At 35.0% G+C, this 17095-nt stretch overlaps 1 protein-coding gene across 1 annotated transcript; it reads right to left on the reverse strand.

The window, feature by feature from the left end:
• Nucleotides 1-504: 504 nt before the first annotated feature.
• On the reverse strand, nt 505-12062 carry LOC136233465 (uncharacterized). Its single transcript, XM_066023132.1, has 8 exons — nt 10383-12062; nt 9287-9611; nt 8299-8383; nt 7360-7416; nt 6548-6607; nt 6249-6455; nt 3326-4825; nt 505-1127 (listed from the first exon to the last, which is right to left on the reverse strand). The coding sequence occupies exons 1-8, from the start codon at nt 11782-11784 to the stop codon at nt 672-674; spliced, it is 4092 nt and encodes a 1363-aa protein (XP_065879204.1). The 5' UTR covers nt 11785-12062; the 3' UTR covers nt 505-671.
• Nucleotides 12063-17095: the final 5033 nt, after the last annotated feature.

Here is a 17095-nt window from a genome sequence, read left to right on the forward strand (position 1 = left end):
CTTAATACATCATCTGCCCCTGAACTTGTCCAAAAAACGTGATTGGCCACCTGGACATTCAAAGTGCCTCGATAACCCCATCAACTTGCTTAAAATATCCCGATAACCTTCTCATTTGCTTAAAGTATATTCAATTAATCACTCAGTTGCAAAGAAGTGACACGTATGCGGAATGTGTGTTGCACGTGTCTTGAAAAAGTCAAACAACCAATATCGAGACATGAGATTCTAATATTAGAGATGTCAGGTTTACGGTTGAGCAAGTAAGAACTTTTTTAATATGTTTTAATCTATGTTGTAAATTATGTAACAACGTTCCAAGACACGTGCAACACACCTTCCGCATGCAATTTAGGCTATCAGGACATTTTAAATAGGTTGAGAGAGCTATAAGGACACTTTGAAAATTCAGAAGTCCAATAAACCTTTTTGGACCAAGTTCACGGGGCGGATGACGTATTAAGCCGAAAGAAAGAACATTTCCTCCATTAATGGACATCAAGCTCAGAAAAGCCTATAGATATCAAAATTTCCTTTACTCTTTAGCTTTGGACTCTACATGTTCATTTGTTAATTGGTTGATAATTTACCAGTATAACATATATGGCTAATTCAAACTATGCAACTAATTTTTACAAATAATAATAAAAAAAAAGGTGAAACTTCTGCAACTAACCGGGTTTATCTTGATCATATCGGGAATTTTCGGTTTTCATTCCCGTGCTGAAACCTGTATTTGTTCGACAAACCCGCTTCCTCGGCTTCTTCTTCAATGAGGAAACAGCAAGAGGACCAAGGCTGAGTTCTTGAGCCATGTCTTCTGTTGCAACCCTTTTGGTGCTTGCTGTTATCTTCTTACTGATTCGGTTTGGACGACTTACGGCTAACTTGTTTGCCTTTGAGCTTGGAGGGTCAACGGGTGCACATGAATCTAAAGTTAACCATGAGGTACTTGAACCGTCCTTCCTCAGGTTCGTTAGACCCAAGTTTAAGAAAGGACTGTTGTTCCCAGGGTTAGCACTGGCCTGAAGAAGACCCGGACCAGGACCAGGACTCCTCGGTTCGAATTGTTCACTGGAGTAATCTGCGCTGGTAGTAACCGTTCCTGTGGGAAAACTTGGAAGGTCCTGTTCAAAATGATTAAAAAGGGCATCAAACAAAATTGAAGGAAATACGTTAGGAAATATTTACTAGCCTCTCTGCTCGAACAATGTCAGAAAATTTACGGAAAAGTTCACAAATCGAACAACCTGATTTAGCGTTTTGACACTTAAAGGACTGGAATTTTTTGAGACAAAAAGGTACCTGTGGTTTTCGAAGTTAGCAAAAAAAAAGAAAAAAAATTGAGAAACACAAAGGGAATTGTTGGTATCACTGTTGAAATTGATGACATGGCAGATGAGATTTATGTCCAATTTATCGTCTCGCATGTAACTTTTACAAAAAAAAAAAATAGCGCACGAGGAGAAATTTCAAAATAATAGCCAAGATAAAACACAAACACATTGTCTACTCTCTCAATCAACAGAATTTTTCAGTGAAAATGGTGACATAAAGTGGTTTGGATTATTTGCAGAAAATAGCAAAATGGAATACCTATTCTGAGAAAGTAATCGGACAAAAGTTGTCCGACTTTTAACACTATTACACACAGTTATTTCAAGCGCACTAAAAGACGCAAGGGGGTCCTAGAGCCTACGTGCAAGGCGCAGGGGCACGCCCGAGCGACACAAGGCACACTAAGAAAGAAATATATATAATTATAAAATGACAAAATTAACATTTCAAAAATACAGCAAATACTCAAAAAACAACCTTAATCATATAATGCATGAAATAATTTCAAATTAACTATTAACTCTTTCATAATTATAATACATAATAGAATTTTATATCTAAAAACTCTGTTTTGCAGCAGAGCCCTCACGACTCACACACCCACGCAAAAAAAAGGTGGAAGTGCGGAATATTCAATACTTTATGATCTGTATCTATTTTCCTTTGCGTTTTCTGTTTATTTCTTATTTCTAATTTTTTTTTCTTTTCTCTTTCTAATTTAATCTCAGCCCTTGATCATGAACATATCATACGAGAGAAAATCTGTTGTCCCCATTTCGGTGTCCCCTTCCATGTCCCTCTCACAAAAAGTGGCACCTTTTAATCATGTGGGTCCCTTTGGCTCATAAAATATATTATTTTAATTAAAAGGGACCACTTTTTATAAGAGAGATATGGAAGGGGACACCGAAATCGGGACATCAGATTTTCTCCCATATCATACGGCTGAGATTAGAACAACTTATTGTAATTCAAATCCCTAAACAATCCTACACCTGCGCCTAGGCACACCTCAGACAAGGTGACACTAGACCTGGCAATTATCGTGTTCGAGTCGTGTTCGTGTCGTGTCATTTCGGGTTCGTGTCAAAAAGAGTAAACCCAAACCCAACCCAAAAACTTTCGTGTCAAAGTCGTGTTAACCTGTTCGAGTTAGTGTCGATTTCGTGTCGTGTTTTCGGGTTACATGTAATTTTTTATGCATATATATTAATAATAACTCTTAAAAATATAAGAAAATATGGTACCGTTTTTAAACATTTTATATCATTTTAGATTGGTATGTTAACACTAATTATCGAAAAGTTCGATAATATCATGTTATAGGGTCATATAATGTGTTTATAACAATTTAGGAAATTCAAATTAATATTTACAATTAATAATTATAATTTTATTATCTTTATTAATAAAGTGACATAAAAAAACACGAGAGAATATAACAATAATTTTCAATATTCGTGTCATTTCGTGTCGTTTTCGGGTTCACATATCAACACTAACCCAACCCAAAAATTTGCGTGTCAGTTTCGTGTCAATCCAAAAATGACCTATTACCTGTTAAGCTCAACACTAACACTAAAAATCCGTGTCGTGTTCGTGTCGTGTAATCGGGTCGTGTGTCATTTTGCCACCTCTAGGTGACACGCTCCACGATGCGCACCCCAGGAACGCAACCGATGAACACCGCCCGCCTCTCTGCTGCAGAGGCGGTAAGCCCTGAGCCTGAGGTCAGGGCTGCCTTTAACAACCATGTTATTAGCAAAAATTCCTTTTTTGCTAACATCGAAAACCACAAGAACTTATTTTGTAACAAAAAATCTCAGAGTCAATTAAAAAAAGTTCCTTCCCCCCCCCCCCCCCCCCATTCGGTTTTTTTTTCTTACGACACTAAAATCAAAGATTTTTTGAACAAAACATCAATCTACGGATGCAATACCAACCAAAAGCCTAAGAACAGCCTACCAAAAGAGAGAGTAAAAGTTACCTTATCTTGTACTTCAGCTGCTGGTTCACAGTCCACATGCTCCTCTCCATCAGAATCAGCCATCTCCTCGCACTCAAATTCTACATGTTCTTCAGTTTCTTCATCCGAGTCACTCAACTCTTCCTGTTCCATCACAATCTCTGGGTGAGACTGGTCTCCTACATCATCCATATTGAATCTGCTGCCATCATTACTTGGGGCATCTGATGCATCGCCACCTGGAACAACGTTGTTCTGAACTGTTGGGCAACTTTCAGAGTGTTGATGGCACGGACTGCTCGTTCTATGCTTTTCAATTGTATTTCCAGTTTGTGCAATTGTTGTTGACTTTGGTCTATTCGTTGCAGCAACATCTTCACTTCCCCTACTTTTCTCCTTCGTGCATGAAGAACTTAGATGGATTTCCAAGTCCAGATCAATTGCTTTTTCGACAGGACCAGAAGATTTTGAGCTTGCAGCAGATGCGCGAGCACTGAGTGGCGATTTAGTCTGAAAAACACCTAAAGGATTTTGAAACTCAGTAGATTTTCCACGAGAACAAACATATGGTTGTCTACTAGGACATGGTGCAGCAAAATCACTATTTTCTACATCAGCTCTTTGTAAGAGTGGATGGAAATCAATGCCACGTGATGCTGAAGCGGATTCCTTCGTCTTTGAAGATTTATTCGAACAGTCAACAAGTTGGTTTGCTTGATATGGACTATGGAAAAGACTGAGATTCAATTGAGGCTGATTTGCTGAAAAGAAACTAAAAGGAACAGCAGTACTAGCACTGGAACGCAGTGGGTAATAAGATGACGGTCCAACTTCAGGGGCCTGGAACAATAACGGGTGCATCTGAAGATCAGAGTAAGTCCCTCGTTCTTCAGTACCACGCAGAGTACCAGAGTCCTCTGGTTCTAGTCGTGTAAGCTCATCCGGGCATGAATTTGAAATATTATCCGCCATTTCATTGCTGTTATCCCCCTTAGCTTTTACCAAGCTGGCAGTTCTCGAATTTTCATGTTGAAGCTGGGAAACGATATTTTCTTTTCCAGAACCACTAGTACCAACTCCTGGGGCGGATAACTTTTGAGGCGTTCCACACTGGCTGCTTCTGAAAGCTGACTGAGAAATGACACGAACAGTAGGCGGAAGATTCACAGGAGGCAAGTCTGGTGCTAATTTCACTAATTGTGCACCATGAGTTCTACGGGTTCGGTACGGCCATGGATAGTGAGATTTCGCAGCATTTGGTGTTGGACAGGAAACTTGGTTGTTCAGTTGCATGGAATAAGGAAAATTTCTAGCATGAGTAAAATGAGATTGCTCCGTTGACAGTGCAGCACTACAAGGGTTTTTCTCCTTAATGTTTAACCAGGAACGTTCGGATGCAAGTACTGAGTCATCTGGTCTCCAATCTGCTAAAAATGCCTGATGGACGTAAGCTCCGCTTGCATCATCGATATAATCATCTCCACAAGTTTTTTCCCCACCACCACTGTCAAACTGCTTCTCCTGCACCAGGGGAAGAACTTAATGAAGTTACATAACCATCTAAGCACAAAACTCAAGATGTGTGAAATAATAGTGTTATGTTACAGAGCAAACAGGACTGAATTTGGAACAAGTTGATTACACATTGAAAAACAAAATAAAAACTACATAATTTACTAATTAATTCTAGACTCTGCCATATTCTGTAAATAAATTAAGCAAATGAAACAAGATTATTTTCTATATGACTAATTCATCTGATTATCCCATTCCATCCATAATCCTTTCGACGTGATAAGCTAGATCGAAATGAGTCAAAATATGAAGCCCCGAGGTTGACGTACACGTATCGGATACTCTGGGAATACAGATACGCCGGGATACATACGGGACACGGCGAAACAAGTATCCCTTTTTTCTGTTTTCTTTTAAGGATGAACGGGATACTTCGGGGATATGTTTCAGAGTTAATTAGGTAAAATTTAGGTTTTTTTAAATAAATTTTCAAAAATAGGGGTTAATATAAAAAAGAAAATTAAATATAAATAATTAACAAGACCAGCCTGCACCCACCTTTTTATTTGCAAAAAAAAACTAAAAGCTAATCAGTATTAACTGTTTGTAGATGAAGATCGTGAAAATGTCTTAGAATAGTCTTTAGACTTGGTAGTTTAAATAGTTTGAAGTATTAAATGTTTCTTTTTGATGAATTAATGACTTATTAGTTAGGTAAATAATTTATTAGCCCCAATATTTTTACCTAATATATTATTTAGTCCTCATAGTTTAATAATATACTACTTTGTCCTTAACTTTTGTTGTATTCAACAGGTTAGTCCCTTATTGTTTAATAATTCAAATATTTGAGGGACTAAATTGTTGAATAGAACAAAAGTTAAGGACTAAACAATGTATTATTAAAATATGAGGACTAAACAGTGTGTTAGGTCAAAATGTAGGGATTAATTAAATTATTTACCCTATTAGTTATTATGACTTATTTGTGGTTTTATAATGACTTATGAATGTTGTTTATGGTTATATATATATATATATATATATATATATATATATATATATATATATATATAATTTGGCATATCCTGTCCGTACCCGTATGCATATTTTTTTTTACAGTGATGTTTGCCGTACCCGTATCTTCATAGGAGTCAAACTACGCATAAGCAAGCTAGCCCAAAACCCATATTATGCCAATAATGTGATGAGCCAGGACCGAATTGAGCCCAGACCGGCATGAGCAAGCTAGTCCATAACCCAAATTCAGGCATTTACGCACAATATTTAAAAGCAAGTAGGATATCTGAGCATTTATGCAGTCAAAAGACAGTTTAAAATTAAGACGAGCCACCACAATCTTATGGCTATAGCATAACATGGAAAAATATGACAATGCTAGATAAGACAAATTCTCCTTTTAAGATACCTGTTGCCAGTTCGCCAAATCTTCTGTTTTGCACCTTCTTCTGTTTGACTCATACATGCGCCTCTTTTCCCTTTTAGCAGCATCTGATTTATACGACTTCTGAGTTCCAATGGCAGTCCGCCACTGCCGGGGAAGCAAGGATGGATCTCTATGTGGGACAATAAATCTCCATACTGACATCCAATCATGTTTGAAAACCCTGAGACCCTGCAGTGAGGTGGTTAAGATCAGATAGCTAATTCTACTGCTACGGTTAGGAGATGAAGAGGGAATTGATAAAATTTCCCACACATGATTACCTCCTGTATACAATCAATCTCCTCTGCAGTCAACAGAGAGGTTTTCATCCTCCGAACTGTCTGCATAAGTTAGCAAAACGTTCACTAAATTTTCACCAAATTAAGATGAGAAAAAAAAAATTATGTGCTCATCGAACTGGAAAACAATACCAAACAGGCCTAATTGATTCACTACCATAAAAAAAGGGCGGCCCGGTCGCATTACGCGTCCCCGCTGAGCGAGGGTCCGGGGAGGGGTCCCACCACAAGGGTGTATTGGGGGCAAGCCTTCCCTTGCCAATTTAATTGGCAAGAGGCCGCTCCTAAGACTCGAACCCGTGACCTCAGGTCACACGGCAACAACGTTTTACCGTTGCGCCACTACCATAAAGGGAAAAAAAAAAAAGATGAAATGAAATAGTACATAGCATAAATATGGAAGTAGGTGAACATTATTTTCATTATTCCATAATTTATGATGTCAAAGTGTTGGGATCGTGCAGAACACCCAGGTTGCTTCAATTGAACATGTCTTCAAACGCAATCCAACCAACCATGGAAAGCTAGCACCCAAAGTAAAAGGTTTTTTCCTTTGTAATTTTCACTTCCAAATCCCATAAATTACGAGAAAACTTTCAAACAGATTAAGACACGTTTAATGGCAGACAGTGTTGAGTAAAAAATATTGCTGTGCAGTTTCATAGATTAGCTCGGGAAGTGGAGTGCGAAAGTTGGGGAGACCACACTGTATAGGTATCATGTATCAAGAATGAAGAAAAACGGAAAAATCATGGTTCCAACAAGTAAAGCCTGAATTTATTTAGTGCACATACCTTTATGGGATTTTCCAATGCTTTTGACGAGCAGCGATTTTTCTGCCTGACAAAAATCTGTAACACAAGTAACAATTTACATGAATGTGGCTAACATTATAAAACAGTCAAGCAACACTTTCTTCCAATTTTAGAAATGTAACAGTTGGACATATCTGAAAATAAAAGAAAGTAAGAAACATATTGTGTCGCTCCAAAAGATTTGGAAAAAAAAAAGACTGCTTTAACCAGCATCCTAGAAACTAAAAATCCGATCCTTTTATTCACTACAGCATATGACAATAGATACCATATGCACAACCTAGGAAGACACAGGTACTCGTATGGGTATGGGTGCGGGTGCAGCAAACGGCATTTTAAAAAAAAAATAAACAAGACACAGGTGGGGCGGGGACACGCCAATTGTTTTATATATATATATCATAATAACATTCATTAGTGATTATAAACCATAAATAACATCCATAATAAGTCATTAATTCATCAAAAATAAAAATTTAATACTTCAAACTATTTAAACTACCAAAAAATGGGCGGCTGCTATATTCTTTTCACTAGATTTTTATTTCTTTTTTTTCATTAGGATCTTATTTTATTTTTGTATATATCAACCCCTCTTTTTTGTAACATTATTAGAAGATACCCCTATATTCTACTTAATTAACTTAGAATCCGTATCCCAAAAGTGTCCCAGAAGTGTCCCCGAAGAGTCCGAAAAGTGTCCCCATTAAAAAAAGAAAAGGAAAAGAGGGGACACTTATTTTGGAGTGTCGGGTGCATGTCCCCAAGTGTCCCTGGAGTGTCGGAGTGTCCGACATTCGTACTTTAAACTTCTAGAAGTCTCGGTGCTTCCTAGTGCACAACTAAGTTTACATTTTCTTTCATGCAGAATTACCAAAGCTAGTGTAATTGGAATACAGAATCTACAACACAAACTACCTGGTGCTTAGACTTGCATGGAAGAAAACGCTGTTGAATTGCTTTCCAATCTGTATTAAATTCCAGGATCCCCAAAGCTAATAATCTGCAATCGAAATCCTTATTAACAAATGCTGAACTATAAATAAGCACGACAAGCATACTTGTTAATGGTGACACCATGGCACAAGGCGCACAAGGTTCAAGGCTGTGAGCCTTACCACCGCCTAAGGCGGACAATGTTGCTCTAGCGATGCCAAGGCACGCCTTTGTGTGCCTGGATATGGTTATCATGGCGCACCTTTTGTGTCACAGGTTATTTTTTTAAGGTTTTATATCATCAACCTACATGTTCAATCTCCACCGTTGGATTAGACACATAACAAAAACAAGTAGACAGACTTTCAAACTGAACAAACATAGAAAAAATTAGAGAGAGAAAAAATGCATAATGCGAAACAAAGGGAAAGAAGAAGCACACAACAACAATAAAAATACCAAAGTAAAAGAAGAAAACAAGGGCATAACTTAAAATTGGAGACTTTTGATAAGAAGTAGCTATTAGTCAACTTAAGATTTACTATTTAGAATGTAGGGTTTATTGCATGTTAGAATTTATTATTAAGAATATTGACATGAATTCTTATTTTTTGCATTTAGATTTTAATCACAATTTCTTATATTTTCAATATTATCATTTGCGGTGATTCTATATAATTTTATTCTTTTAATGCGTCTTGTGTCGCTCAGGCGCGCGGCGGTGCCTTGCGTCTGGCGTCGTGCGCTGAGGCCCTAGGACCCCCTTGCGCCGTAGTGCGTCTTACGCATTTAATAACTATGATGGCAAGTATTGTTTTATGCTTACATTTATTCTTCCAACTCACAAAGGGTCCAAATAATGAAAAGTCATGACCTTGAGCATAAAAATAGTCGAGCAGCTATATAAGTTCAATTGTTAAAAAAGAATATAGAGAAGATATATATATATCTACAGAAGCAGGACACTTACTCATCCTCTGAATCAGTAAAAAGAATTCGATTAGCAACAGCTGCAGTAGGTGGCTTATGAGGAAACAAAGCTGTATTGAACAGTGGTAGAAACCTTTGTATTAACTTGCTAATATCTTTTGGTACAAAAGCAATTGATTGCTTCTTTGCGCTTTCGACAATAGAAGCAGCCAGTGTCTTCTTAGGTGGTGGTTGACCAGATGTGCTGATAGTAGGCGTCATGTTCCCTTTTGAAACTTCACCATTTGGAAGGTGAAAGAGTGGTTCCTTCTCCTTCCATGTATCACTACTAGAATTCAAATGCAGCTTTCTGTACTCCCGGGCAGCTGCCAAGTTTAGTAGAATCAATGGAAAAGCATTCAAAGTTTATATAGCAGAATAATCATATCAGATAAAAACCTAGGAAGCACCAACACGGGTACTCGTACGGTGTTGAAGGAACACCCCAAACTTTAATATCTATATTATATATATATATATATATATATATATATATATATATATATATATAACATTCATAAGTAATTATAAACCATAAGTAACATCCATAATAAGTCATTAGTTCATCAAAAAGAAACATTTAACACTTCAAACTATTTAAACTACCAAAAAGGGGTGGCGGCTATATTATTTTCTTTAGATTTTGAATTCTTTTCTTTTTATTAGGGTTTTTTATATATATCAACCCCTCTTTTTTGTAAAATTATTAAGAAAAACCCAATATTCTACTTAATTAACTCCGAAGCCATGTCCCCATATTAACAAAACAAACAAGGGGACACTTATTTTGGAGTGTCGAGTGCGTGTCCCTGCCTGGAGTGTCCGACACCCGTAAGTTAACCTCCTAGAAGTTCGGTGCTTCCTAGATAAAAACAAAATGGCCTACTTGACTTCAAATGTCTTACCATTAAGAACATCATCCATTCTACTTAATTCACTCAGAAGTCGTGTTCCCGAAGTGTCCCCATATTAAAAAAAAAAAAAAAAAGGAAAAAGAGGGGACACTTATTTTAGAGTATCGAGTGCGGAGTGTTCCTAGAAGTGTCAGTGCTTCCTAAATAAAAACAAAATGACCTACTTGAGTTCAAATGTCTTACCATTAAGAACATCATCCATATATTTTCCAGCTAAATTAAGTGGAGCTACATCCAGAATTGATATCACTGAACCACTCACTGATGGTACCCAGGAAGAACTAGTAGTTTGTGAGGAACTACTCTGTCGATTGCAAACATCATCACTTTTCCCCTCATTTGTGGGAATGTTTTGAGAAACTGATGATTCAGTGGGCTTAAAGCTGGAGACTTCATCTGTTACTGATGGGGACATATATGAAGACTGAAAGCAAATACTGGGATATGGCACATTTCGGCTGGCTATTCCTTCATCTCGTTTACGAAGCATATCGAAGATCAATCCCTGAACCTGGGATGCAATCTCCTGCTTCGAAGGATCGAGAATGCAAAGGGAAAACACTTGAATTAGAAGTTGAACATGCTCATGTATCAAACAATGCAACTGGCCTATTTGCTGTGGACTGAATCCGCTTATCAAATCGGGATAAGCCTGATTACCCGGGGCAGTTCCAGGCACAGAAGCTTTCATATTAACACTAGGCAATGAAGCAACTCCTCCATTTGGTAAAATTGGTAAAAACGGCCTCAATGGCCTTTTTGTCTGTTCTAATAGCTTCTGTTTATATTGAGCAGAGGCTTTCTGCCGTCTATTTTGCCTGGTTTCTGGCCGTCGAAGACTTTTCTCGTACTCTCTCTTTCTATCCTCTTCTTTTTTACTGTCATCAACATCACTCTCAAGCAACTCTTCAAGCTCTATCTCAAAATCTGCATCATTATCCTCATCTTCATCATCAACATTTTCAACACCTTGAGCAGATTGACCCTCACCATCTCCTCCACCGAGTAAAACAGCTGCAAGAAACTTCTTGTACTCTTCTTCATCATCAACATTCGGAAGGTCATCTTCATCATCAGTTTCCTGAAGGAAAGTCTCGAGTTCATCTAGGGTGAAACTTGCAAGTGAGTAACGAGCTCTTGTGCGCTTCCAGATAGCATCCTCATCATCCGAATCGATATTTTCCTTCTCTTGAACACTTTCCCTTCCTATGGAATCAGATACCTTCTTCTTACATTCTGTATCAATAGGTCCTTGCATCACAACCTCCTCTCCATGCTCAGAATCTCCAACAGGATAGTTCCGCACCTCATCAACTGTTATTTTCGATGAATTACCATCCAAAACTTCGATTTCAGAGCTAAGACTTGACGAAGCCTCCGGCGAAGGTGTTCCCTTTAAAAAAGGATTGAAATCTAAATCTTCTTCTTCCTCCTCTTCCTCTTCATCTCCATCTCCGTCTCCATCTCCATCATCTCCCCCCTCTTTCTCAATTTCTTCCGCCTCTTCAGGTTTCGAATCAGTCTCACCGATTCCCAGAGAGGAATTTGATCGATCAATCAGTTGCCCATGGATAGACGAAGACATTTTGTACAAAACACATTCAATACAACCCAAGCGACTCTAATTGAATGAAAATTTGTAGCAAAAATCAATGCAAAATTAAAATTTCTGTGCAATGAGGTTAAGATCAGCAGAAACCCTACAAACCAGAAACAGACAACCAGGAAAATTGCGGAGGAAGCTAAAATCGCCGGGAATGTTTTTCCGAACACAAAATTCAAACTCTGCAGACGCCGAAGATGATCAAAACAAAACACAATTGAAGAAAAAAGTTTTGTACCTCTCAATTGGATTGGACCAATAATTGCAGTTTTGGGGGTTTGAATATCATGCCCGTTGTTCATCTTTGATACGCAACTGTTGTATCCATATCAAAACGACCAGTCGTTTCACTGCCCAAGACGGCGACGTTTAGAGAAAATAAAGCTTCTTTTCTGACCGAAAAACAGGTACAAGGAAAGGGAGTTAATTACACCCATGGCCACTGGACTTTATCCATTTTAACATTGTGACCACTAAACTTCAATTCTTAACATTATTACCACTAACCTTTATACTTTTTAACACCGATGGCCACTCAACTTTAACCAAGTCCTCAAAATGACCGTTAAAGATCTCAAAATGAAAATATTTAAGATTAAAGTTGTTCAGAACAACATTTACCATGAAACCATATTTTTTATTTTCCAAAATCACCTTTTTAGAGCTTTCTCTCTCTAAAAATTCATTCTCTTTCCTAACCAAACAACACCTAAATGACCTCAAAACGAAAATTTTTGAGAATTAAAGTTTCTTAGAATATCATTAAATCTTTGATTGTTTTATTTTCAGACTGTCAACGGTCGTTTTGAGGTGTTGAGTGACTACCAGTATTAAAAACTGTAAAGTTCGGTGGTCATATTATTAAGAATTGAAGTTTAGTGACCATAATATTAAATATGTAAAGTTCAATAGCCATGGGTGTAATTTACCCAAGGAAAAGGTATAAAAATAGTACTACAATTATAAGTTAGGTCTTGGGAAAAAAAAAATTATAAGTTAGGTTAACTTTAAGTCAAACTTTTGAAAGTATACTTTGAAGTGATTTATTAACGGGACACTAACACTATTAAAATATAAACTCGTCATGTGGCACTTACAAAATCTGAACCAGCATTTGGAAAAAGTGAACACGTGGTATTTTTATTTCCAAACTGATTAATACAACTTCATATTGATAACTTTGGTTCGGGAAGTCTCAAAACACTCAGTTAATGATCCATCCATTAAAGCAATCACGTCCGATCTCGTGAATCTTGGGTTTAGTGGGCTGGAGAAATATTAGGTCTCGATATCTGAGCGCATGTTCACTTATCAACAGGTGACACATAGCATATCACTCTCTTCAACTTATAATGTCTTCTACAGTCCGAACTAAGTATAAGTAGAGTGAGTTCAGCTCAGGGTATACTACCTCTCATCCATTCATTAAACTTACACTACAACTTTGATTTACTGTTGTGTTCATCATCGAGTCCTACCTCAAACTGACTTAGGTATCGGAGTGGGTTAGCTAGACAACAACCTCCCATTTGACTTTTTTTTTGTCCAATTACAGGTCTCCAAGTGGATTTTCATGATTCAATCACATCAACGTGTATTTGAGAGTTCTTATCAGGGTCGGTCCTAATAATTTACAGGCCCTAGGCGGAATAATAAATAAGGGCCCTTTTAATAAAAATATTTTATGTAAAAAAATAAAATATATTTCAATACATGATAAATAAAAAAAGTATTATTAGTAACTATAAGGTACGTATTATTACGTTCACTAAATACAATTGTTTATCCAAAATAAAGAAGATGTTTTACAATTTTTTTTAATTATGGATTAAACTCCTATTTGACCCATATGGTATATATCCAAAATTTTATCATTCGGCTAATGTGGTATTATTTGATAACATTTTTCCATTGGAGTATTTTCCATAAAGGACATTTAACTCATTTTGGATAAAAAAAAAAAAACCTAACTGATTTGTTCAATTTTTCGCCAGTAATTCTTTTTTTTATTTTTCTACACATACTTAATACGTGGATAAATAAAAAAATATTATTTGTCTACATATTAAATCTATATGGTAAAAAATTAAATCAATTGCCGCGTGTCAAAAATTATGTCATGTGACAAAAAAATTAATAAATCGATTAATTTTCTATCCAAAATGAGCTATGTATCACTTATGGAAATACTTCAACGGAAAAATACTACCAAATGATATTACAAAATTTTGGATATCACAAAATCCAAATATGAGTGTAATTCTTAAATTAACCCTTAATATATATTCAAAAAACCAATTGGGTCTCTTTTGAGTTTAAAATATTAATTATTTGGACATTTTAAAATTTAAATAATTTTTAGAGCTTTTCACATGAATACTACAATTATTTACAAAACTATAATTAAATCATATTATCAAAATTATTTTTTAATATATCATTATTTTTCATATATAAAAAATAAATTGTGATTTTATACTATAATTAAAAAAAAAATTAGAACCCAATTCATTAAAAAAATTACATTGGATAAGAGTGGTAGGATTTACCACTAGGAAACTTATTTAGCTTTGATATATATGATTTTCTACTCTTTATATATACAAATATGCACCTAATAAAATATTTGGACCCCCTTACAGCCTTGAACCCTAGGCCAGGGTACTGTTGGCCTAGGCTCAGGACCGGTCCTGATTCTTATATTAAGTACCAGGTCTTCCACATCACTTTAAGGACCCTCTAATTCACGTTTGGATACGTTTTATAATCCTACTTAATAAATAAAATAATGAGACTTTTTTATAATATGTATGGATCCATGTTACACATGGCAAAATATGTATTGAAATTCCTCCATTTGATACCAACAACTGAATGCTTCTAATAAATTTCCTAGAATTACACTACAAGGAGGTACATTACACTCATGGCCACTGAACTTTACCTATTTTAAATTGTGGCCACTGAACTTCAATTCTTAACGGTATGACCACTGAACTTTACACATTTTAACATCGGTGACCACTCAGTTTTAACTAACTCCTCAAAATGACCGCTAACGACCTCAAAATAAAATATTCAAAAATTAAAATTGTTCAGAACAACATTTATCATGAAATCACATTTTTATTTTTCAAAATCACCTTTACTGAAAACTTTCTCTCTCTAAAAATTCACTTTCTTTCCTAACCAAATACCACTTAAATGATATCAAAATGAAAATTTTCAAAAATTAAAGTTTCTTAGAATATCATTGACTCTTCGAATTTTTTATTTTAAGACCATCAATGGTTATTTTGAGGCATTGAGTGGCAATCAATATTAAAAAGTATAAAGTTCAGTGATTTTACTGTTAAGAATTGAGTTAAAATGAGTGAAGTTTTGTAGTCATTGGTGTAATTTACTCCACTATAAGGTCTAAATGATAGGGATAATAAAAATTGGGCCCTTTTATTGTAGTATTTCAGCAAAGATTAGAAAAGCCCAAACCCAGCCCAATACCAATATATCCCCAACCTCTTCTAATTGGGATAAGGTACAAAAAATACTCATAATATTTATAGATATGAGTAATTTTACTCGTAACATCTAAAATAGTGCAATTTTATCTCTAAAGTTGGTAACCAAGAGTAATTTTACCTCTAACATTGACAAATTGGGTTAATTTGAGAAATAATTCATCAAACTGTCTTCTCGGTTATGAATTTTGTCATCTATACTTTACATGTGCATCATTTTATCACTTATTAGTAACAGATAATAAACATATGATGTGAAAAAAGTTTATTTTTAAAAAAAAAAATATGATGTCTATTGTACGAGTTGGACAAAAAAATTCAAAATATTTCACATAATTTATACATATTAATCTTTAATTCTATTATTAAATCACAGAAAATATGATTTTTTTAAAAAAATGAAATGATATGCAATTGGTGCAGAATAAGAAACAAAATCATCCGTGTTTTATAATAATATCTGAAATTGATCCAACTTGTCAATGGTAGGGGTAAAACTGCTTTTGACTGCCAACATTAAAAGCTTGTTTGGTTGAGGGTTTTTCAAGGTAAGGTATGATAAGTGTATAAGAGTTACCTTGTTTGTTTTGAAGTGTAATTGTGAAGTAAAGTAAGGTGCTGTTTGATAAAACTTAAAATTAAGTGCTGAAAAACTAAGTGCTGAATTTTAAGTGCTGAATATTATAATAGCTGAAAATATTAAATTCTGGAACTGTTTGATTTATACTGAAAATTAAGTACTGAATATAATTAATCTGTTTGATAACTACAATACGAAAAATTATAAAACTATAAAAAGGACAATATTACCCTTTTACATTATTTAATTAATTTAAAGCTAAAATATAATAAATTGGATCCATATATTATAAATTTAATAAATATTATAAATTATAAAATAAAACTAAAATAATGATAATAAAAAATTGATAAGAAATTTGATCTCATAAGTCGCTCATACACAGTTGATACGATTGTCCACAGCAATGTTTTGTGAAATATTATTTAGGGATCTTTCAAAAAAATCAAGTCTTTTTCATTAAATCTATCCTTGAACAATATGTAATAATAAATTATAGGAGAATGAATTATTATAACCACTGAACATGAGAAAGAAAGACATAGGAAGTCAATCATATGATTTTATCATCAACGGTTAAATTATTTTCAAATTTCAGAATCTGGAAAAAAAAAGATGGACAAAATCTGAAAAAAAAAAAGTGAAAAGGGGAAACCATATGTTGCACAGAGAAAAGAAAAAGAAGGAAGTAGATAGATTCTGGACCAAAAAAAATCATGGGTATAACAGTAAATAGCTTTAAACATAATCAAACAATATATCTGAGCGTGTTAAGTGCTCAATTTAAGTTAAAAAAATTAACTTACCTATTTAAGTGGATAATAGCTTAATGGAATAATTTAAGTGCCTAATAAAAAGTTATTATCAAACACACTTAAACTAAATAAGTACTTAATCTATTAATTTAAGTGCTTTTTTATTTTATCAAACAAGGCCTAAGTGAGGGTAGGTGAGGATAAAATTTACAGGGTTTTTGTTTCACCCGGATTTGAGAGGTAAGCATGGTTAATCAATTTTTTTTCCCAATAATGCCCCGACTTTACATTTTATTTCCAACTATTTTTGCTATTTATCAATTGTTTTCTATTTTGTGTTTGTTGCCTAACCAATGAGCTTAGGTTATGAATAAAGATTAACCATTAATAACATAACTTGGGTATAAATATAGTAATTGATGTAATTTCATTTCAATTGA

This window comes from Euphorbia lathyris, chromosome 6 (genome assembly GCF_963576675.1).
Source record: "Euphorbia lathyris chromosome 6, ddEupLath1.1, whole genome shotgun sequence".
Lineage (NCBI taxonomy): Eukaryota > Viridiplantae > Streptophyta > Magnoliopsida > Malpighiales > Euphorbiaceae > Euphorbia > Euphorbia lathyris.

What these genes read in the sequence shown, in the direction of transcription:
- LOC136233465 (XM_066023132.1), bottom strand. Translation starts at nt 11,784, where the DNA reads ATGTCTTCGTCTATCCATGGGCAACTGATTGATCGATCAAATTCCTCT. An exon ending in CATTGGAAAATCCCATAAAG is followed by an intron (nt 6,608 to 7,359) that starts GTATGTGCACTA and finishes TAACTTATGCAG; the next exon opens with ACAGTTCGGAGGATGAAAAC. An exon ending in ATTTGGCGAACTGGCAACAG is followed by an intron (nt 4,826 to 6,248) that starts GTATCTTAAAAG and finishes CCCCTGGTGCAG; the next exon opens with GAGAAGCAGTTTGACAGTGG.